The sequence below is a fragment of the Abrus precatorius genome, unplaced genomic scaffold (genome assembly GCF_003935025.1).
Source record: "Abrus precatorius isolate BTA unplaced genomic scaffold, Abrus_2018 Scaffold11, whole genome shotgun sequence".
Classification (NCBI taxonomy): domain Eukaryota; kingdom Viridiplantae; phylum Streptophyta; class Magnoliopsida; order Fabales; family Fabaceae; genus Abrus; species Abrus precatorius.
Window position 1 is genome coordinate 21,651,765 of NW_020874303.1, and position 22,195 is coordinate 21,673,959.

The 22,195-nt window shown below is 34.9% G+C and overlaps 4 protein-coding genes and 1 non-coding gene across 9 annotated transcripts; 4 read left to right on the forward strand and 1 right to left on the reverse strand.

Moving 5' to 3' along the window:
- Positions 1 to 217: 217 nt before the first annotated feature.
- On the forward strand, positions 218 to 6,963 carry LOC113854878 (phosphoethanolamine N-methyltransferase-like). 2 transcript variants are annotated; one of them, XM_027486168.1, is made up of 12 exons: positions 218 to 411; positions 484 to 602; positions 2,766 to 2,903; positions 3,015 to 3,152; positions 3,258 to 3,401; positions 4,264 to 4,374; positions 4,473 to 4,614; positions 5,628 to 5,908; positions 6,070 to 6,231; positions 6,356 to 6,409; positions 6,500 to 6,574; positions 6,676 to 6,963. In XM_027486168.1, exons 1-12 carry the CDS (start codon positions 402 to 404, stop codon positions 6,772 to 6,774), a joined length of 1,473 nt encoding a protein of 490 aa, XP_027341969.1. In that variant the 5' UTR covers positions 218 to 401; the 3' UTR covers positions 6,775 to 6,963. The 2 variants fall into 2 exon arrangements, with proteins under 2 accessions (XP_027341969.1, XP_027341970.1); XM_027486169.1 differs by having other exon boundaries at positions 6,680 to 6,963.
- A 1,528-nt stretch (positions 6,964 to 8,491) lies between these two features.
- Positions 8,492 to 14,114, forward strand: LOC113853638 (protection of telomeres protein 1b). 2 transcript variants are annotated; one of them, XM_027484124.1, is made up of 11 exons: positions 8,585 to 8,929; positions 9,313 to 9,449; positions 9,754 to 9,943; positions 10,534 to 10,598; positions 10,765 to 10,853; positions 12,213 to 12,220; positions 12,332 to 12,494; positions 12,581 to 12,657; positions 12,753 to 12,811; positions 13,134 to 13,286; positions 13,474 to 13,922. In XM_027484124.1, the coding sequence occupies exons 1-11, from the start codon at positions 8,806 to 8,808 to the stop codon at positions 13,693 to 13,695; spliced, it is 1,287 nt and encodes a 428-aa protein (XP_027339925.1). In that variant the 5' UTR covers positions 8,585 to 8,805; the 3' UTR covers positions 13,696 to 13,922. The 2 variants fall into 2 exon arrangements, with proteins under 2 accessions (XP_027339924.1, XP_027339925.1); XM_027484123.1 differs by having other exon boundaries at positions 8,492 to 8,929; positions 12,213 to 12,494; positions 13,474 to 14,114.
- On the forward strand, positions 9,010 to 9,104 carry LOC113856738. Its single transcript, XR_003502972.1, has one exon. It is a non-coding gene; the product is annotated as a small nucleolar RNA snoR113 (small nucleolar RNA).
- A 12-nt stretch (positions 14,115 to 14,126) lies between the features above and the next one.
- On the reverse strand, positions 14,127 to 19,859 carry LOC113853639 (ERAD-associated E3 ubiquitin-protein ligase component HRD3A). Of its 3 annotated transcripts, none has more exons than XM_027484126.1 (7): positions 18,265 to 19,102; positions 17,529 to 18,194; positions 16,929 to 17,420; positions 16,602 to 16,817; positions 15,377 to 15,700; positions 15,018 to 15,260; positions 14,129 to 14,775 (listed from the first exon to the last, which is right to left on the reverse strand). In XM_027484126.1, exons 2-7 carry the CDS (start codon positions 18,036 to 18,038, stop codon positions 14,554 to 14,556), a joined length of 2,007 nt encoding a protein of 668 aa, XP_027339927.1. In that variant the 5' UTR covers positions 18,039 to 18,194; positions 18,265 to 19,102; the 3' UTR covers positions 14,129 to 14,553. The 3 variants fall into 3 exon arrangements, with proteins under 3 accessions (XP_027339926.1, XP_027339927.1, XP_027339928.1); XM_027484127.1 differs by lacking the exon at positions 18,265 to 19,102 and having other exon boundaries at positions 14,194 to 14,775; positions 16,929 to 16,996; positions 17,126 to 17,420; positions 17,529 to 18,158; XM_027484125.1 differs by having other exon boundaries at positions 14,127 to 14,775; positions 17,529 to 19,859.
- Positions 18,477 to 20,241, forward strand: LOC113853641 (ABC transporter I family member 17). The gene is made up of 4 exons (XM_027484128.1): positions 18,477 to 18,669; positions 18,776 to 19,114; positions 19,271 to 19,458; positions 19,540 to 20,241. The coding sequence occupies exons 1-4, from the start codon at positions 18,492 to 18,494 to the stop codon at positions 19,792 to 19,794; spliced, it is 960 nt and encodes a 319-aa protein (XP_027339929.1). The 5' UTR covers positions 18,477 to 18,491; the 3' UTR covers positions 19,795 to 20,241.
- The last annotated feature ends 1,954 nt before the right edge of the window (positions 20,242 to 22,195 follow it).

Below are 22,195 nucleotides of genomic sequence, written 5' to 3' on the forward strand. Positions count from 1 at the left end.
CAAAAATACTTTTAGTTAAAAGAAAAAGCAAAAATTATTAAAACACATACACATAAAATAAATAATAAAACAAAAAGACAATATTATTGTTTGAATGATTTAAATAATGAAACTCTTAATTTATATTAGTGAAATAAATAAATTATTCACAAATGAAGGGCGAAGTTGAGTGTTGGAGAACCCGAGAAGCGGGTGTATATAAACGGAGGCGAAGGTGGAGTCATAGAGAAAGCAGGCAGAGAGGAAAAAGGGGAGAGTGAGGGTAATGCAGCAGAGAGGAAGAGCGAACAACCGTAGATCCAGGAGTTTCACAAGGTCTCGTCTCGCTATTGAAGGAAGTTAAGCCAACGCTTGTTTTTCATTTTTCTTCTCTCTGCAACCCAACCAAACCATTTTTCGTCATGGCTTCAGGTTTGCCTTCTTTTTCCTTCTTCCATTTCTATTTCAACCTGCATTAGATTCAATTGAATTGTTCTTTTGCAGAATCGGATGAGCGTTCCGTTCAGAAATCTTATTGGATTCAGCATTCCGCTGATCTGTCCGTCGAGGCAATGATGCTCGATTCCAAAGCCGCTGATCTCGACAAGGAAGAGAGACCTGAGGTCGCATCTTCATTTCCATTTTCACTCGCTTCGCTCCCTTCTTTTTCTTCGAATTGCATCCTTAGCTTTTCTCTGCTTTAATGAATATACCAATGCATCTCGTCTCGTGTTTTTTTTTCTTTCTAACGTAATAGATCCGGTATCCGCTACATAATCCGGTATCCCTTTTCACTGCATTAGATCCCATCCATTAAAATTATGTCAAGATAATTTTAAATTTTATTAAATAATATATTTTAATGGTTAGATTTAAAACTGCGAAGAAATTACACTCGAGAAGAAGGTTTTGTAAGCTGAGATAGAAAGAGGGTGTCACATTTTTCTTTCACAAATGTCGTGCGACCTGAAAAATTCATGCTTTTTTCTCCCTCTCTTAATCGACCATCCAATAAATGGAGATGGCTTTTTTTTTTTTTTCCATCAAATTGATATTGGATGTCAATCATATTTTTAAATTTTTAAAATAAATAAATTAGAGTAAATCATTACTTTAGCCTCTTACTTATTCTTTTCAGTTTCATTCTTAATTTAATAATACTTGATTTTAGTCATTAACTTGTTTAAATAAATTTTCAAATTAGTTCTTACAACCGGCCAACATTAATAAGAATCAACAGAATCATGTATCTGGCACGTAAAATTCAACTTAACACATCAAGTGACATGTCATATTCTAAAGGCATCGCGTGATTCTTAAGAGGGTAATTATTAAAATTTATGTTTAAATTCACCCCCTTCACAGAATTCTAAAGTTGTTATTTTCTTCTACATTTCCCTGAATCTCCATTGATATCTATTGTCAAGCCTCCAGTATTGTCGTCATTGATAGTTAACATGCTAAATTGACATTTAATGTACCACCTGAACATATTTGTTAAATGCTATTACATTTACTAATGACAGGGACTAATGTTACAGATTTTTCAATAATTTAGAGACTAAAATGAAATCATTATTAAGTCAGGGACAATACTAAAAAAAGGTTACAGAGTTAGGGATTCAAGTAGTAATTTACTCAGATAAATTAGTTATCTTGGCTCTCTGATTGTTTTACCTACTTCATAAAATTGTCACTGAAATTATTTTCTTATTACACGTGCGTTCTAACATCTCTGATTTGAAAGTTGCTGCTGTTGTAATCTTGGGTTAGTATATAGATTCTTGTATGTGTTCCACTGGTGTATGCATATATTAATATATACGGGAGGATCTATTTTTTTTTCACACTGCTGTAAGACTTTATATTCTTTGACCAACCAATAACTTTGTATAGTAAGTAATTTCTATTGATCTAATTGAAAATTTTAACTATTTATTGCGTTGATCATTTGAGTAACATTTTGAGAAATTGAACATCAATATGATTGTAATTAAATGGCTCATATTTACATATATTTGGAAGTATGTTTTTCTATAGTTTGGATGTGATAAATAAAGTACATAGCTGTTTTGGATCAATCTGAACATTTATTAGTATGATATATACTATAGGAACTTGAGTCAAACTATGGATTTTGTATATAAGCTATCTAATCAAAAGCTGTTTAATGATATGAGGGTGGTTTTAATAAACAACAGTGTCAATTAATCTATTCCCTTAATACTTTATATGTGTATGTGGTAACCTTAAGTTATAGTTTGACTAAATTTCTTAACAGTGTTTTTCTTTCCTTGAAAGATAATTATAAATGTGAAAAATGTTCAATTATGTTCACCTTCAACTTGAATTGTATAAGATTTGATTAGGAAGATCTGTTGGCTCTAACAAAAAGAGTGGTCGTTCAAATATGCAGAGCACTTGTTATACCCAGTATATTCTTTGTTGTATACCGATATACTTTACGTTAACACACTACTGTAGTATTGTGTTGTGTCTTTCCCCCATGTTGAAAATCTTCACCTTGCAGTGTAGAGTTCTATTTTTGTCTTTTCAGGAAAAGTGGCCTCTCCTCTAGCACATCTTTAGTTTAGATCCATCCTTTTCACATTAGTAAATTTTTTCCTTGATATTCCATGCAGCAAAAGAGGATTGCAATTTTCTTTATGTATCCTTCTTAGTATATTTTATCTTTCTTCTCCCCCTCCCCCTCAAATCCTTTTCTTTCTTTCTTTTGGCAGAGTCAGTGCTTTTGCAACTCATCAATTCTATTTTTATTTACACAGGTGCTTTCCCTATTACCAGCATATGAAGGAAAATCGGTTATTGAGCTTGGAGCAGGTATTGGAAGATTTACTGGTGAATTGGCTGAGAAAGCTGGTCAGTTGCTTGCTGTAGACTTCATTGAGAGTGCAATCAAGAAGGTCTTGCAATGTTTTGTCATTGTGATAATTAATATGGTTAATGCATTACAATTTAATACACACACATATAGTGAAGTTACCTGAATCACTCATCATCTCTATGATTTGCAGAATGAAAGCATCAATGGACACCACAAGAATGTCAAATTTTTGTGTGCAGATGTTACATCTCCAAACTTGCATATTTCTGAAGGATCAATTGATGTGATTTTCTCAAATTGGTTACTTATGTATCTTTCAGATAACGAGGTCAGTTTTGTTTATGTTAGTGAGTACAATTTTTCTAAATTTTCATGATTTTGTTTTCAATTTGGACCTGCTGAAGTTACCCTCTCCTAACCCTTGATGCTTCAGGTTGAGAATTTAGCTGAAAGGATGATGAAATGGTTGAAAGATGGTGGATATATATTCTTCAGAGAATCTTGTTTCCACCAATCTGGAGATTCCAAGAGAAAATACAACCCTACACACTACCGAGAACCCAGATTTTACACCAAGGTTTGTTCTTTGAAGTGTAGTTACATCTCTCCCGAAGTCTGTGCCAAATAATTGTTTGATTGAAAATGAGATTGACATCAACTTTGGGCTCATTTGGAGTGTATGATTTCTATTTTATGGAGATAGAACCTTTAGATTAAATAAAGCATCTTAAAAGCATAATTGAACCATTTAATGGGAGTGCTTTTGTGATTGTAATATAGACCAAAGGTCATGAGTTACTCTCCGAAATTTTAGGTCATGTTTGGTTTGCGGAAATATTTTCTGTTTTCATTTTCATTTTTCACTTTTAATTACAAAACTGACACTTTGTTTTCATTTTGTTTCATGTTTTCTAAGATTTGTATAGGAAACAGTGGAAACATAAAAAAGTTGTTTTCAATGTTTCCTGTACTAATATTTAAAAACAGAAAACAGAATGAAAATAGAAAATGAAAACAGAAAACAGAAAACATTTCCTGAAACCAAACAGCCCCTTAGTTAGTTTCTTTGTCTCATGTTAAATTCATTTCAAATTAAATTTTCTTTCTGAAAATGTTTGGGAAGTGTAAAAGTACTCACTGGATTACAAGTGCTGAGTTGTTGTAAGTAATCATAGTTCAGTTTACTTCCTAGAGATTTTTTTATAGAAAAATAAAATAAAATATAGTTGCACATGCTAGCAACTTAATTGAGCTGGGCTGCAAAAAAGTCTTTGATGCCTTATGTTGAAGTTTCATGATTTTGCTGTTCTAACTTCTAAGTACACATGACGTTGATGAAGTGCTGTCTGTAATTTACAGTGCAAACAACCTTGTCTAAAACTTTGCTTTGATGCCTTTGATCTGTCAACAACCCCCCCCCCCTTTTTTTTTTCAATCAGGTATTTAAAGAGTCCAATATGAGTGATGATACTGCGAACTCCTTTGAACTTTCTCTTGTGGGCTGTAAATGCATTGGAGCTTATGTCCGAAATAAGAAGAATCAAAACCAAGTAACAAAAATTGTTTCCATTTATGTTAATTCTAATCTCCAATTTCTGCTTATCCAATTGACTGACTATATATGTGTACAATAATGTCTGTTTCTCAGATTTGCTGGATATGGCAGAAGGTTAGGTCACAAGATGATAGGGGTTTCCAGAAGTTCTTAGATAGAGTTGAATATAGCCATAAGAGTATTTTACGATATGAGGGGATTTATGGCCCAGGCTTTGTGAGCACTGGTGGACTTGGTATGCCTTCATATTTTCCTTCCTTCTTATATTATAGTTATATCTTGCTATCACATAGATCTTTCCTTTTTCTTAGAATTGGCATGGGAGGATTTTACCCACCATACATAATTGGCTGACTTGGTATGTAGTGATTCGTTACTCCATTACTACAAGGTCTTATGAGTTACACCTCTCTTGCCTAGGAACATGGTGTTAGATTGGTTTTGGATTTGTAAAAGCAAGCATAGTATGTGCAAGAAAGAGATTAGCCAATATTTCCTACCTTTTCGTTCTGAATAAGTAGTTCCTTTGGTCAGTGGTGGAGGATTTTGGTGACTGGGACAGCTCTACATTTTTTTTAGTTTTAAATTTGGGCTATTTCATAAACTTTTGCAAAGTGGCATTTCATCACTCCCTTAATTTAATATAATTTACATTTAATCTAAATTTTTATGGGAATATGTAATTCTACACCTTTGTTACTTCCTTCAATCGTCATTAACATATTAGTTGATATTTATATGTTTTATTGCTTTTGCCCATAGTATATGAGTATTGTTTTTTTCTAGTCAAACTTGTTTCCCACCGTTCTTTGTCCCTTAATATTATTCTAATTAAGATAATATTACCTTGTTCTTATTTATCTGTCTAATAAGAGAAGGCTTTTGTTCCTAATTATTTCTATTTTTCCACTAGTGCCCTTTTTTTATTTAAATATTTATATATTTGAGTAGTTTAAGAGTAAAAAAGAAATCCATTAATAAAGGATAAATAAATAAGTTTACCAATTAGTTCTAACAAAATGATTAGGTTTTTTAGTCTATAATTTTTTCTCTGGACAGAAATAAAAATAGAGGCAGTATATATTGTTGTTAGACTGCTTAATATGTTGTACCATTTTCGGGAATTTTTTCTTTATACTTTGAAGTCTTTATTGTACTGGTCAGAATATGTAAGGTTATGTGCTGTGTGTTCAGCATAGTTGTCTTTTGTGTTTCTAACTTACGATGAGTTGCTTATTGCTTGGGTAGAAACGACAAAGGAATTTGTGGCAAAGCTGGGACTACAGCCTGGTCAGAAAGTTCTTGATGTTGGTTGTGGTGTTGGGGGAGGTGACTTCTACATGGCTAAAAATTTTGATGTTGAGGTCGTTGGCATTGACCTCTCCATAAATATGATTTCTCTTGCTATTGAACGTGCTATTGGACTGAAATATGCTGTTGAATTTGCTTGTGAGGATTGCTGTAAAAAAACATATCCTGAGAATACATTTGATGTGATCTACAGTCGTGATGCCATGTTACACATCAAAGTAAGGAACTATCCTTCTAATTGTGTAAAGATTAATAGCATTGAAAGGATAGTAGGTGTATGCCACTGAAAGTATCTAGGTTATTTATTTGAAGTACCATGAAATACCCTATCAAATGTGATGTGCTGAGAAGAAACAAACATTACTCTGGATCAATGCAGGATAAACCAACATTATTTAGATCATTTTACAAGTGGTTGAAGCCTGGAGGCAAGCTTCTAATTACAGATTACTGCAAAAGTGCTGGAAGTCCATCTTCAGAATTTGCTGAGTACATAAAAAAAGGAGGATATTATATACATGACACGAAAGCGTATAGGCAGGTATGGTGCCTTTGCTATTAGTGACATCATCTTGCTTCTCTTTCACCCTTTGGTTTCAACCGAAATTGTACGAGTTAACATTTCTTTTGCTTGACAACATCCTTGTATTCTAAATCATCTACAGATGCTCGAGGATGCTGGATTTGATGATGTCATTGCTGAGGATCGAACAGATCAGGTTTGTCTGACCGTATGTTATACCTTGCTTGGTATTTTTGCATTTTTGTGGTTCGAAAGTTCAAATAACTTTATTACTTGTGTGGTTTAGTTCGTTAAAACACTACAGCGGGAGTTAAGTGCCCTTGAGAACAAGAAGGACGATTTTATTGATGACTTCGGCGAGGTAGGTTTCTCATGTTTTTAAGATGATTTACTGATGTTTATTTTAAGGAATTGGTTTCTCTTTAAGCTAAAAGCACTGCCTGCTGGATTCATTGCTTTCAGGAAGATTACAATGAAATTGTCGAAAGATGGATAGCAAAGAAGAGAAGGGGTGTGTCTAGAGAGCAAATGTGGGGCTTGTTCGTGGCCAGTAAAAAATGACATGCTTTATTGTTATCATATATGCCTTCCGCTAGCTATATTTTGTCCCGTGTGACCGGACTTTGCCATTTAATTGTTTGAATAATTATCTATTTATTTATGTTGGATTAAAATTTATCGCTTTCAAATAGGATGATATCTCAGGAGAATGCTCTTCGATTGTAGCTTCTTAACTTGGCATTGTATTATGGCTTCGCGCCAAAAAATAATTTAAATGTCTTTTGTTTTTGTTAAACACAGTTTGTCAGTTTGCCAATATCAATTGTTCTTCTCATTTGGAACATTGAGAAGAAAGCTCTTCGTCCTTTTCCTGCCTTCTGTTAGAAAAACTTTAAGGATTCGAGTCACTTTTTCATTTCTTCCTTTCTTTTCTCCCCTTAACCAATTTCATGGCAGTGTCCTCTTGTAGGCTTTTAAAATGTGCTAACTGGATTGTGCTTCCAAAAAATTAAATTCTTGTTAGCGCAAGAACGACTTGGTCCCATTGTTTATTAAATGCGCCGTAAACTTTCAATTTGGAAAATTAACAGTTTTCACTGGGAATATATTCCACTGAAATCAGTGGAAGAACACATGAGTAATGCTATTTATGACAAATAGTGGGTTACGAAGTTTAACCAGTGGAAGTGTTGGATTAGTTCCAACGGTGGGAAAATGAGGATGGCCGCGGGGACATAGTCAATGGTTTTCCGTCAAGGTCTTCAGTGGAAAATCTTTACTACGTTTTGATGTGTTTGATACAAAGGCTCGTTCATCAAGTATAGGGAGTATATTACTTTAAAATATTGTCACTAATCACGTCTTTAATGCACCGATTAAAGAAATAATAAATAACAAAATTTTATTAAAAATAATGTTGAGATACCTTAAGGTTTAAAATATATATTTACTTTTAAACTTCAAAATGTTAAGGGAGAAAGTGAATACACCAGCATAGTGTACATGTTTATTTTAAAATTTGGAAGTGTTAAAATACGGTTGATTTACTTTGGATATACTTGGTTTTTATGATTCGCATTGGTTTTTTTTTTTTATATTTTAAAAAATATTAATTAGAATTTTACTAGTTGTGAAGTTTGAATTTAGTGTCTTAAGTGTGAATGGTGTAATTTAAAGGGTATAATACGGTCATAATTATTGATTAAAAGAGACATTATTTCAATTTAACAAAATCATAACTTTTATTTCACCAATGCACATTTATGAATAAACTCAAAAGTAAAATAGCACCCAAAATATATGTACAAACAATTATATTATATATTATATTCCCCTAAAAATAATTGATTAGATTACATTTGATGACATTTTTGTTATTTATATTAGTTAAATAAAATTATATGTTAAAAATATCTTTAATAAAATTTTATATTTTATATTAATTATTATAAAATAAATATTAAAATAAAATCTAAAATAATGTTTATTGCGGTATCAATAAATTTAAAAAAGTATTTTATACTTCTTTATATAAATAGTTGTAATTTCTTTATTATTTTATAAATTATAAAATATTAAATTTTTTTAAAATTAAATTATTAACTTTATTAATATAAAATTAATAATAATTATTATTATTTCTCTCGTAAAAGTGTAAAAGAAGGTAAGTTAAATTTTATCATCCAAAATTTAGTCGAGAGAATACCGTGAACATAGGGAGAGGGGGAATGTATTCGGTGCGAACGAGTTCTTATACCTGAGAGCAAGGGGATTGAATATCAACCATCAGTTTCAAATAAATGATTGAGATTAAAATACACTTTTAATCACTCACGTGACTCACTAACAAACTTTCCCAAAACTTCTGTCTTCACTCTTCATCCACAAAACCCTAGGCCAGCACGCGCTCTCTGCTGTGGTTTTGGGCGGTGGCTAACAGGGCGTATAGTGGAACCGCTGGTGGTTGAGAACTTCGTAGTTTGTACAGTTGTAATTTTATTTTATATTAATATGGATATTATACTTCGGAGGAGAGGATTTAAATTGATTTGCTTTGACTAAAATCAAAACCTTAATTGAGAAATAGAGAGAATGGGAATGGGGGATGATTACAAGTTTTTGCGACTTCGAGATGCGTATTCATCTATCAACCAGAAAGTTAACATGATTGCCGTCATTCTTGAGTTCGGCTTCCCAAGGCCAACTAGAGGCACTGGTAATTTTCGACTTTCCCTATTTTTTTTATTTTATTTTTTTCATTTCAACTCTCGAAGTTTGGATTTTTCCGAGTTTCACTGGCAATGATGATTAAAAGGCCGGGCTTACGGCTGCCATTTACTTCCTTGGTAGTAGATTGATGAATATTTTCGTGAAAGTGTGTTCTGAGCCAGTTTCACTCCTTATTTCATTTACATTTTATTTTTTTAACAATGTTGACATGTTTCTTATCATGATCTTCTGTCTTTATGGGTACTAATTTTAATGAACACTTAATGTTCAGAGGTATGTTTTTTACTTTTGGCTTGAGGTCTCTCCTAGTTATAGGCGTGTATTATCTTCTGCTACTGTTGCTAATCCTGTATAAATAACTTTGTGCAGATTACTGCTGTTCCGTACGAATAATTGATGAAACACATCATGAAACCGGCATGGCTGTTAACATTTTTGCTGAAAATGCTGAAAGACTTCCTCATGTTGCTGCTGCTGGGGATGTAATTCAGCTTTGTCATGTTGCGGTATTAGTTGATAGTAATCTCTTTATGTAGAGATGTGTTTTGCTGTGGTTTCCTGTTTTGGTGGTTCTAAAATATATCATTTGGTCCTGTACATTATAAAGATTAAAGAGGCTTTAACGTTGATCACTTGATTTATATGCACATTTATTTCATAATTCTGTATAAAACTGAAAATTCATTGAATGCCAGCTCTATGTTCATTTGCTTCCTGCTCTGCAAATTGAATGGAAATAAACTTTGTCTAGTGTAGATAAACTAAACTTGTGTCTTTTTTCTTTGAAATTCTTTCTTTTATCTATTGTAGGTAAAAGCACATGGTGGGGAAGTAAATGCCGTTTTCAACAAAAAATTCTCCTCTTTTGCTTTATATAAAGGGGAAGATGGTGATGATTTTGCCCCATATCAAGTTTCTTCTAAATTTCACCCCAGAGATGAGGACAAGGGGTTCATAGATAAGCTTAGAAAATGGCTGGTCAATCTTCGGCTTCAGGATGGTATTCTATGACTTCTGTTCTGATATAACTTGTATTCACTTTATTTATCTTTAATTATGTAGTCTAGTCTAAACTTAATTGGCACATGCATACATACACACAGTTGTAACTTGTGGTAGAAAGAACTTGATCAGTGTATAATCTTGTGTTACTATTCAATAACTATTCTTGAATTAATTATGAAGCCTTTGCCTTAGACGTTGCCTAAAGTGTTCATTATGAAATCTGAATCCTTGGTATGAACAAGGAATTGAACTGAAGAGAAACGTTTTTGAGGTAGGTTGCGTTCTGCCTTGGCCTGTAGGATGGCTTGGTGGTGGGTAATACTTGCTTGTCAGGCAATGCTACTTTGAGCTGGGCTGCTTTTGGCAGGATTAAGTTGATGTTTATTATAAAGTAATTAGTATTTAATTAAGGTGTTTAGCATGTGTTTATGAATTTGTTTTGCTGATTAGCTTGATCAAGAATTATCTCTAATGGAATCAATGTATGTTTGATCGTTTTCTAATTAAGTGGTTCTGTAGTTTTTGGTTTATTGTCGACTTCATCATCTAGTTTGCTACTTTGATCCTAAGTTTCGATGTCTGTAGATCCGAGTAATTTTCCTATGTTAGGAGAAATCAAGGAAGGAAATCACATCAATTTGGCATGCAAGGTAATTCAGCTGTGTTTTAGTTCTAATATTTTGCATGATTGAGTTTTAAAGATCAATAATTTCAATATATGAGCTTTTTAAGTCTTACATTTTAGTTGTTACATTTGAAGATGTTGATCCTTGTGCTGATCCTCCTTCAAATGCTTACTTTCTTTTGCACTATAAGATACTTCATTGCTGCGGGGCTGCAAAAGATCAATGGTTTATGTATGCTTGGGATGGTAGTGATACCCCACCAAATGCCATATGGTCAAAGTGAGTTGATACAAATTTACTTTTCCATTGTGAGTTCATTTCCTTTTCCCCAAATATACATGCTGAATTTGGATAGAATTGTGATCAAGTCTCTTGCAGAAAATTTCTTTTAACTGAAGCAATGATATTTTCTAGTACTCACCAGTAACTTGACGAATGCACAAAAATGTCATAATGGTTATTGGCGATTTAGTGATCTCTATACAGAAAAATAAATGACAACCTTTTTCTTCCCTCTGATTATGCAATTTATCTTCTCCAATCCTCTCCTCTTTTGTTCTAGGCTGACTGGGAAATGTAGTTTTTACAGATGTTTAAGAGGAAATGACCTACCAAGAATTCTGTTGGATAAAGGGTGTGTTTAGCAAAACTAACAGATAATTTAATTGAAAACTGAAATTCTAGGTGAACTGAAAAGCTAGCTATAAGTTTAAAGATGGAATAGAAAACTTATGTTTGATACAGAACCGAAAAGCTAGCTATAGGTTAAAAAATGACAACTTTTATTTGACTTGAAGGGTGAAACCAAGCTGAACAGAACAAAACTAATCCAACTCTGTTTGTCTGCCAAAGGCTACCTTATAACTGTCCATCTTTAGATTGGATTAATGCTTATTTCACTTAATTGTCTTTGAGCTATTTGGTTTAGATTCCTCACCATATAGAATCACGTTTGAGGCAAAGTATTTCCTTCAATGTTGTGCATTGTGTAGCATAAAAGTGGAAAGAATCCTCATTCGAGTTTCCTGTCATATGAAGAGAGAAACATGGACCTTAAACAGGGCCCCTGGCCTGCTTTGGATGAGATTGATTTAAACTCCCAAGAACTGAATATAATGAAATGACTCATTGCTTTCTTGTCAACAGCAACTAAGCCTTATCTCACTATCATAACTTACTTGTCCAGTGAGTAAAACTGATTTTGGGTGTAAAGTAGGTGATTTTGAGGAAAATTCTTATGATTAACTCTATAAAATAAACTCTTAACAATTTGGGATCATCAATGTCTCAAAATTATCCTTACATTTATGTCTTTAATCTAAATCCCAAGCAGGAAACCTGATTATAATAAGATTTCGCAAGGTTAGGATATTGACATAAAGATGAGCATAGAAGGCTCTTGTTAGTGTAGTAGAATATTTGATGCAGCGCGTTTGTATGATCATTTGTTATATGGACATAATGGGCAACACATTGATCCTTTGCTAGTAGGTCCTTAATTTTTTGTTCTAGCCTCTAGGTAATCATTAGACTTGATGCCAATGGACATCTAGTTTTATGCTTGTATATAATATTTTAATTTACAAAATTACAGTAGTATCTTAATAGAAAATTTATTTACTTGTTTTGGAAGTGCAGGCTAGAAGATGAAATTAATGATTCGCTCCCATTACAACTGGAACCTTTGTCTCTGCCAAGGGATTTATTATGTACTTTTCCTACTGTTGGATCCATCTTGAGGATAACTTTTGATTTAGGTATTGAGAACAATCATTTCCACCTTCTAAACGTTGGTAAATGGGTCAAGTTTGTCAATATACGTCTTGAGGTGCATTCTGGACTGTGGCGTGGTGTTTTTACCTCTTTTACGAAGCTTCGATATACATCTAATGAGGACTGTCTCATTGGAGAACGCCAAAGGTGTTTGCTAGTTTAGTTGACTCACAACAATATGGTTTGGTGGATGTATTAGATCAGTGAACTGATATATTTGTCTTATGTTCTAGATTGTCTGATGAGCGGATATCCTTGAAATCTAGAAGAATACCTTCTTGCAGCTTCTCTGTGCCGTCATGTATTACAGGTATTTCACACATATTGCACTAATATTGGTCTCTGATTATTGAAAATTATAAATTTAAGCTTTTCTTACGAGATAACACTGCATTATCCTTGCAGAGGTTAATCATGATCTTGCAACACCTGTTACTTTAATGGATGTCCTCACTCATTCAGAGGTACTATACTTCATTTCCTTCACTTGTGCCCACACTCCTCTCTAAACTCCTATTAATTTTAGGTGCATTTGGATAAACAGTTTAAATGCTTATTCAATAAGCTTTTTTTCACACGGGAGTTCATGACCTTATTTGATCATGAAAATAAGCTTAAAAAACTTATTTTGATAAATTGTATTAAGTTTATTGAAATAAAACTTAAAAAGCTTATGAGAATCACAAGTTCTTTTCGTAAGCTTTCTATAAGTTCTTCTAAGTGCTCCTTACATCTGTCAACATCACTAATACTTTTAATTTTGATGACTCAATTCATGTGTTGAAGGTGACAGCTAAATTCAAGTGCCTTGTTCGTGTGGTAGCAGCAATGCCATGCCAAGCAGACAGTCTCTGCTCTCCTGCTGGGATATACAGAATGCGGCTAACCCTAGAGGATCCAACAGCGAGGATCCATGCTTTTGTAGTTGCTGAGGATGGGGTCAGAACAAATTTTTACTTTCCTCCGTTTAATTTGCTGTTTTTGGCACCAATTACTATATGCACGTATAGCTTTTACTCAATGTTCCATTCTACCATTACTAGAATTTTGCCTTATTATTTTATATGTTGTTTATTTGTTGTCAGCATTATGCTTGGCTGATCCTTTTTCTGTTGATACATGACAGGAGACCCTTTTTGATGGTTATCCAGGCATTTACAAGTTGACAATGAAGCTTAACAGATTGCTTGGAGTAGCTGAATGTGATGATAGTACTGGGGTGAAGGATACTCCAAGAAATCCACCATGGGTTTTTATTTGTCTCAAGTCATACTATATCTCAAAAACCGAGGCCTGGGGCAGTCGGCACTTCAGAATATTTGACACCAAAATAGTGGGAGATTCATGATACATCGTTTCTTCTCCTAAGAGGAAAAGTCGTACCATATGTACCCTTGAAAACGCAACTATATTTTGGTAAGATAGAATGTGCCCGTGTGCATAGCATGCCTAGTCCCTTTTTTGTAATCTTCCAGGGCTCCCATTATACTGGATTTTGAATCTAAATATTTAGATTTGTTTTGATAGCGACTGTTTAGCAATGACTGCAATTTACGTGCAGTATTGGAACCAGGAAGAAAAAAATTGGGACAAACCAAGATTTGAACCTCGAATATTGTAAATATATAGTGTAAATATATAGATGAATTGCACAGATTACGTATGCCCAGGATTTTATTTACTTTACTGATCTTTTGTGGGCGTCACCGTATGCTACTACAATAAACGCACGATTTATTTATCAGAATGGATCCTTGTCTCCCGATGTGGAAAGTTGTGATCAATTTATTATTCCGTTTATTTATTTTTGTGATTGAAATCATGCCAATCGCAAGCAGAAAAATTTGGGCTAAAGTAACATCTTTAACACTCAAATGAGGTTCTGTGCTGGTTAGTAAGTTCTCTTATGTCTACCGTAAGAGATACAAAATCTTACAACACTGTATGCATCTTCGGCTCTCATTTCTTGGGGTAAACGAACAGGTGTGAAATGCGTGTTCCTAGCTTACAAATGAATATCTAGTTATCTACAAATGCACTTATTTCCACCACTATAAGTTTCACTATGGTACAATTTGGCCTACAGCTAGAAAACTGTTTCCACCTAAAAGGAAGGAAAACCTGACACCTTGTAAAATATATAGCACATGACATCGACACCATCGAGAGTCTTCTTGTACCTTGTGAAAACTAGCGGTGCCATGAACTACATGGGTGCGGGAACGCCTAGTTCGTTAGGGCGATTTGGCTGGGCCCCCTCTGCAGCTACAACAGCAGCTTGCCTGCGCTGCCTCTCACGGAGATAGAGCACAGTTAGCAGGCATGCAAAGAGAGTGAGAATTGTAGCATTTCCTTCCTCCAAAAGCACATTCTCCACCCAAGCTTCCAATTTAGGATAGACTTCTGGCAATGAATCAATCATATGAACCTAATAGAAACAATAAGCACACTGCCATCAGGGTCTGGACTAAAGAACAATGGAAAATCTGAAATATTATGGAAAAAAATTGAAGAAACACAGTTACAGATCACAAGTTTAAGATAATGACACTAATGAGGCTCCTGAAGGGTAAGAAAATTAACATTTCATTCTCTTTCAGTGAATTAACATAGTTCCATTCATTGATTGTAACTATGCAGTATTGCAGCAGGCATACCAAAGAAACTCACCAAGAAACTGTCTGCATAGTTCTTACGAACCCACAAGCTTGTAAGAGCAAGTGTAACTGGCAACTTCGCTGCAGGATCATGCTCTAAAGCCTCATCATAGTAACGCTTTGCTAGATGAAAATCAAATGGAAGTCCTTGGCCATGCTCATGCATGTAGCCAAGATTGAACATGGCTTGTGCATTGAATTGTGATTTTGCATGCATGTAGGCCTCAGCAGCTCGATCATAATCCCTGGCAGTACCCTGACAGAAGGAAAAAGGAAAACATAAGAAAGTTAAAAGATGTAGGGAAAGAGAGCACAATGGCCTAAATTGAATTCACAGCATGCACATGCCTAATTCATCCCAAAACCACATACCCGACCATAGTAATACGCATCTCCAATGAGTAAAGCAGCATGTTCATTACCCTGCTCAGAGGCTTGCCACCACAGAGAATGTGCCCGCTGATGCCTTTCTGCATCAGTGCAAAATCCAGATTCACCCATGCACATGCTTCGTTCCCCATATTTGTCAAGAATCCAAGCAGCATTACTTTGTGCCACCTCATAGCCCATCTCAGCCATTCTTGAATAGAGCATAAATGCCTTGCCAACATCACCTTTTAAGTATGATTCTAGAGCCCATCTAGACAAAGAACTCCATGGACCCCGCTCTGCAACTAGTTTGTACAATGCAGTAGCCTAAGACCACAAAAATTAAAAGTTAGCAAATAAATTTGACAGCAGAGACTTTTCATGAACTTAATTCTAGACTAGTACTCAAAAATCAAGTTTCCGTAATAGTCATTGTGCTTTATTCTAATGAATTATACATGGAATCTAAAATGGTATCACCTGAAATAAAAACATGAGGCATTGTTGTATAACATATAGGGGATGTATTCAAGAACACAAGCAAAGTAAAAACTACCTGTAGCTTATCAGTTATGTGATGATATGCACCACTCACACAGAACTTGCAAGAACTAAGTAGAACAAAATTTCAAATATTTGAAATATTACACTAACCAATAAATATAATGGGTGAGCCAAGTAAGAATTAAAAGAAAAAGGATAAGGAAGAAAATCCTCATGCACTCAAACATTGAATTCTTAGTTTAGACAGTTTAAAAAACTATTATCTAAGAAAGTAGTACAAGTCCTTTTCATTGGTATGTAATACAGGCACAATCTTGAACAATAAATAGAACATAACATAACCATATTACAATAATCAATTCCACAACATATCAAAACAGGATTCAGTAACATACTAACATTGAAAAATAATTATGTCAGGTTCAATTTTTTATACTAGTAGACTAATGAACCACACAGATCTACCAGTTCCAGGGTAGCACAACAAATAATAGGATCATCAGCAATTCAGCACAAAATTGCAGTAATCATAAACATTATTTGATAGGAATACACTGACAATAGGAAATTTTCCATTAAATATATCTTTTACACATTCTGAAATACATTATATTAAAATTAACATTAGAGAATCATATAGACATCAGGCTCTTGCAAACATTAACCGATGGTTTTCACAGCACTCAATAAAACAGAGAAGTAAATAATGAATGAATCAACATACCAAGGGAATATTCTTCTTGAACCCAACACCAATATGGAAAATCTTAGCCAGCTGGTAGAATGCCTTTGGTTGACCATGGTTGGCAGCCACCACAAAGTACGTACATGCCAACTTAACATCTCTTTTCACTCCAATCCCCTTGAGATACATGACACCCAGGTTATAGTGTCCGCCAACCTCTTCATTGTCAGCAGCCTTTTCAAAATACTCTTTAGCCTGTAATTCATAAAAGATATTATCGTAAGTAAACATAAACCTACATAAAATCACAAACACATACTCCCACACACAGGGTAGCCCAACAATGACAAATAAACACAATCTTACTTTAGTGTAATTCTTCTTGTCGACGCCATAGCCTTTGACATACAAATAGCCCATCCCATTATAAGCAGAATACAAGCGGTGTCTAGAAGCAAGCGTGAGCCACTCAAAGGCTTTGGTGTAGTTTCTTTCAACACCAGCTCCCCTAGCATAGATCTCTCCAAGAAGCTCCATAGAGCGCGGCTCTCCCTTCTCCACAGCCTTCAAAAACCAAGAGAGCGCCTTCGAATGATCACGCCTCAATCCCCTCAATCCAAAATAATAAAAGAGACCAACTTTATACATGGCAGCAGCATTCCCTTTCTGTGCCTGATACTCCAGTATCTGAAAGTCATCATCCTCTTCCCCCTTGGATTTTCTAAGCGCTTCCTTGTTCTCCTCAGCTCCATTGTGAAGCCTAACGGGTTCAATAACCGGCGAATCTTTCGAAATCAAAAAACTATTCACCGCAACTTCAGCCAATTCAGCATAGAGTTTAACAGCTTTTTCAAACATCTGCCACCAACATCAACGGTCCAATTTCACGATTCCACATTCGCAGATCTAGTTACAGTAAAGAGAAACCATAAACGGGAAAAGAAGAAAAACATCGAACTCACTCACATCTTGGCGCGTGTACGTATAAGCCAAAGCCATCTTCGACTGCATATTGCCACCTTCAGCGGCGAAATGGTGGTAGAGAAAGGCCTTTCCCTTGCTTCTCTCTCTCAAAAGCCCCATTCCCCACAAAAACCCTAACACCGATTGCGCGGGCGGGTAGCCAGATTCAGCAGCAGTTTCGATCTCCCCGGCGCCTTCCTCGATGACGGTGGCGTCGGCGGACAATAGCTTCTCGACGGCGGAGTAATACATGGCCTCGGATTCTGATAACGGTTGGGGGTCTCCGGAGGAAGGTTCGAAGATTGGGCGCCATGAGCCAGGGTCGAGGTCGTCTTCGGATTTGTGGGTGTCAGAGTCGCCGAACTCGTCCCACTCGGCGGCAGAATCGGGATCGGAGGGAGCGTCGTCTTTGAAGTCTTCTTGAGAGAGAACGAGGACGAAGGGGCGTGCGGCGACGGAGAGAGAGAGAGTGAGGAGAGAGAAAGAGAGGAAGAAGAGCTTCGCGTTCTGCATTGTTTGTTATTACTGTGTCGTAAGGGTTACAATCTCAGTGCGCAAAACGATTTGGGAGAGGATGCAAAACGCAGGGGCATTTCTGGAATTACAATCATGTTCTTATTGCTGCCTTGTCATTGCCACGTTTCTTCTGCCCCTTTCACCACTAGGAACCTGCCAACTCAGCATACTTAACTCATCATCTTTTTCTTTTTTTCAAGAAATTCATCATCTTAAGTCTTACCTTTTGGGCTAGCCCAATTACTTCTTGGACTTGGACCTTCATAACATATAAGCAATTATATTAATAAAAAATATTTTATGGTAATTTATTCAAAGGTGGTATATTTAAATTAGTGTTTTTAAACAGTTAACTATCTTAAAAACATCAGATAAAGTTGCTGTTGCAATAAAAATATGTAAATAAAAACAAAATCTATATTTGAGCAATATTAAAATAACAATAAAAGAATGAGTGTTGCAGATGCAGGGGAGAACTCATCTAGTGTTGAAGTGGGGGTTAGAATCTGGCTTGACCGGGGCAGGTTGTTTCTGCTCTCACCAATTCATTCATTCATATGCCATCTCATCCTTTTTATTCTCATTCTCATTCTCTCTGCCTCACATCAAACTATGTCTTCTCCCTTAGGTAAACCTTCAACCATTCAATCACAAACATCTTCACCTTAGAACCCAATTCTTCATTTCATTTCATTTCAACTTACCCTCACTCACTGGTTTGTTGTTTTTGACAGATGATTGCACAGAGCACTTATTGGATGTGGATGGCTACGCCAATGGAAATGGCACGGACCTCGCAAAGCCCAAATTCAAGATAAGAAATCTGACCAGAGTTTCTGATGATGGTGTTCTCATTCTCAAAGGCATTAACGTTGACATCCCCAAAGGTGTCATCGTGGGTGTCATAGGTCCCAGTGGAAGCGGCAAGTCAACGCTGTTAAGGGCCTTGAACCGTCTCTGGGAGCCACCCTCCTCCTCCGTCTTCCTCGACGGCGCCGACATCTGCGATCACGACGTTCTCTCCCTCCGTCGTAAGGTTGGGATGCTCTTTCAGCTCCCTGCTCTCTTCGAAGGTCACAACTTTTATTCATTTTCATACACCCTTTTCTTTCAACTCAGTAATCTTAATTAGACCCTACGATTTGGAAGAAATTTAGAATTCTTCTGAGTTTTTCGTTTTTGTTTTGAATTGAACGTGGCACTAACGTGGGAGGGTATCTCTTATTCAGGCACGGTTGCAGACAATGTGAGATATGGACCACAACTGAGAGGGAAAAAGCTAACCGATGATGAGGTGCGCAAGTTGCTGATAATGGCGGACCTAGATGCTTCTTTCATGGATAAATCCGGGGCTGAACTCTCTGTGGGTCAAGCTCAAAGAGTAGCACTTGCCAGGACCTTAGCTAATTCACCAGAGGTAACAACAACACTGTAGTGTATATATATATATAGTTTGTGTTTGTATTTATGTTTTTTATTTGGAACTTTTTTTTTTAAGGTTTTGCTGCTGGATGAGCCAACTAGTGCGTTGGATCCAATATCCACGGAAAACATAGAGGATGCCCTGATGAAGCTGAACAAGAATCGGAGCATAACAGTGATCATGGTCTCTCATAGCATCAAACAAATCCAGAGGATTGCTGACATAGTCTGTTTGCTTGTTGATGGTGAAATTGTTGAAGTTCTCAAGCCTGATAAACTCTCTGAAGCCAAGCATCCAATGGCACAGAGGTTTCTTCAACTCAGTTCTTAGGGGTCTTAACTTATGCGTTGTAAAATTCTATTTTCGCTTGTGGGATTTAGAACTTTGAATCGGTCCAAGACAAGATGACCTACTTGCTGCTTTATCAGCCATATTAGTGGACCTCGATAAATATCATTGTATCAATCGACTATATTAATTCTATATGTTGCTTTCGAGACATGTTCATGACATTCTTGGCTGATATGGAAATGTCATGGTCGAGGTTTTGTCATAATATAATATTTTTAGTTAATAGAGGTATATTTAGTGGAGAATATTTTTCAACATGCAGTAGTTCCAGATATCAAGAATAGTTATACTAGTGAATTTCACAAAATGTTGACCAATGCTTAAGGAAATAAAAATAGAAGTGTTTAATATAATTAAAAAAAACTGTATAATATTTATTATTTGAGTGACTGGAACTGTTTAATAAAATTTATTAGATACTTCTCTACTAATTTTTGTTAATTATGACACTGTTACTTAGTTCAAATCAAATTAATTAAATGAATAATGTCTTGTTTAAATATTAGCAACCATGGATAAAAAAAAATATTACTAATTAATGTCATTAAATTACCAAACAGTGAATATAAAATTAATTATCATTTTCTTCTTCATTTTCAATTGATTCAAACAATATATCTAAACAATTTTAATTTTTTCCCCCTTACTTTTCTTTTTTCTTTTATTTTCTTTTCACTTGTTTAAGATACAGTGCAAACTGCAGAGTTAACGTGGAAGTTTCTTAAGACAGTTTTTTTTTTTTTTCATACACTAAAATCTCAGAAACAAACGTAGGATAAAGTCTTCAAGTGAAAGGATCCAATACATTTTTAAGATGTTAATTATCACTAATCAATTTTAATGAAGAAGACCTTTCCTTGCCCTCTAAAATAATGAACTTTTTGTTCAAAATGAATGAGTGCTCCTTGCACTGAAACTTTTCACGTGAATTTGCAAGCTAAAATGAATTGTAAAGTAAAAGATGACCCACAAACCCACGAGTATAGTCGAAATTACTACACCAAGAAGTGTGTGTGTGTGAGGAGTATTTAAAGGGTGATGTGCAGTGGTAGGCCTCAGAACCTTGTGTATTTAATTCTTTCGTAATCTAGATGCCATGTTCCTGTGGCTGCGGCTGTTTTGTTTTCATACTGATTCTAGTGTTAATCAAATTTAGAACTGTTGGGAGTTATTCTAGTTAAACGCCAAAGGGGTGTGTTGTCGTTTTGGATAGTGGTGAGAGAGACAGAGAACGTTAAGATTGGAGGCACCTCTTGCTTGCTTCCAACAGCTGATAAGGCTCACAACACAACACATGTTTGTTCGGTTCACCCATTACATTATGCCACAAATTCCACTTAACTTTGCCTTAAATTCAATTTGGTAGCTCACTTTATTTTTAAAACAAAGGAGATTGAAAACTTTGAGACAAAATCCAGTTTATATTTCCATGTTATAACAAACATTAATTTATGAATGTTAAAACGTAGGCTTGATTGAGCTTTTTATTCCTATAATTTTAGTCTTTTAAATATTTTTTTGAACTAATTAACTTTTTTGAGTAAAATTATCTTGCATAAAAAAAATACTAATGGCTGGAAAAATAAAATCATGGCATCATCATCATGGTCGACAGTTCAACGATGACAAGATCTAATTCTTTCAATTACTGCATTTGGTTAATCTTCATGATATAAAAGGATATGGATTTAATAGTGAGAGAGAGGAATGAGGAACAAGTGAACGAGTCAATTGAATGACGAATGTTTTCCTTTCCATCACACAATTATCACTTATTGCATTTAACTATTCTGATCAATAGTTAAAAGAAAAGGAAATTCTATTATATAGAAAGAGAAAAAGAAAAGGAAGTTAACCATCATTTCCCGACAATTCTCAGGCATCTTACCAGTGTAATTTGACTTATCTTCCATCTTTAATCAAATTTAACCCACAAGAATCTAAAAAGTTGAGCGACAAAGGAAGGAGGAGTAAGCTGTGGAATGAGAAGGAAGCGATCACCATTAGTTTGGGTAAGTTTCATCATTACCATTGTTTTTCCTGATAAATCAAGTAAAAGTTATCTGTTATTTGAATAATTAAAATTTGAGTTTATAAACAAATTAAGAAAGAAAATCAAATAAACATATTGAACTAACGTGGAGAGGAGAATGAGTAAACAAATGATTTTTAAAAGAAAACGAATCAAAGCTTATAAGATAATTGGTGAGTAATGTAATACTAATATATGTTAGTTATTTTGTATATTAAATTTTAAATAAACCATACGTTTGTAAATATATAAATTTATAGCCAATAACTTTTGGGTCCTTGTAAATTTTTTCAGTTTTGGCTTTTACGTTTTTTAGTTCCTTTTTACTATTACATACTATAGAGAATC

Excerpts from the sequence above, each read along its gene's own strand:
- LOC113853641 (XM_027484128.1), top strand. The coding sequence starts at position 18,492 with ATGAGTGTTGCAGATGCAGGGGAGAACTCATCTAGTGTTGAAGTGGGG. Across the intron at positions 18,670-18,775 it reads AACTATGTCTTCTCCCTTAG|ATGATTGCACAGAGCACTTA; the intron begins GTAAACCTTCAA and ends TGTTTTTGACAG. Across the intron at positions 19,115-19,270 it reads GCTCCCTGCTCTCTTCGAAG|GCACGGTTGCAGACAATGTG; the intron begins GTCACAACTTTT and ends TCTCTTATTCAG.
- LOC113853638 (XM_027484123.1), top strand. The coding sequence starts at position 8,806 with ATGGGAATGGGGGATGATTACAAGTTTTTGCGACTTCGAGATGCGTAT. Across the intron at positions 8,930-9,312 it reads AAGGCCAACTAGAGGCACTG|ATTACTGCTGTTCCGTACGA; the intron begins GTAATTTTCGAC and ends AACTTTGTGCAG. Across the intron at positions 9,450-9,753 it reads TTCAGCTTTGTCATGTTGCG|GTAAAAGCACATGGTGGGGA; the intron begins GTATTAGTTGAT and ends TATCTATTGTAG.
- LOC113854878 (XM_027486168.1), top strand. Across the intron at positions 4,375-4,472 it reads ATAAGAAGAATCAAAACCAA|ATTTGCTGGATATGGCAGAA; the intron begins GTAACAAAAATT and ends TCTGTTTCTCAG. Across the intron at positions 6,575-6,675 it reads TTATTGATGACTTCGGCGAG|GAAGATTACAATGAAATTGT; the intron begins GTAGGTTTCTCA and ends CATTGCTTTCAG.
- LOC113853639 (XM_027484125.1), bottom strand. The coding sequence starts at position 18,038 with ATGCAGAACGCGAAGCTCTTCTTCCTCTCTTTCTCTCTCCTCACTCTC. Across the intron at positions 17,421-17,528 it reads ATACGTACACGCGCCAAGAT|ATGTTTGAAAAAGCTGTTAA; the intron begins GTGAGTGAGTTC and ends TGTTGGTGGCAG. Across the intron at positions 15,701-16,601 it reads TCAAGAAGAATATTCCCTTG|GCTACTGCATTGTACAAACT; the intron begins GTATGTTGATTC and ends TTGTGGTCTTAG.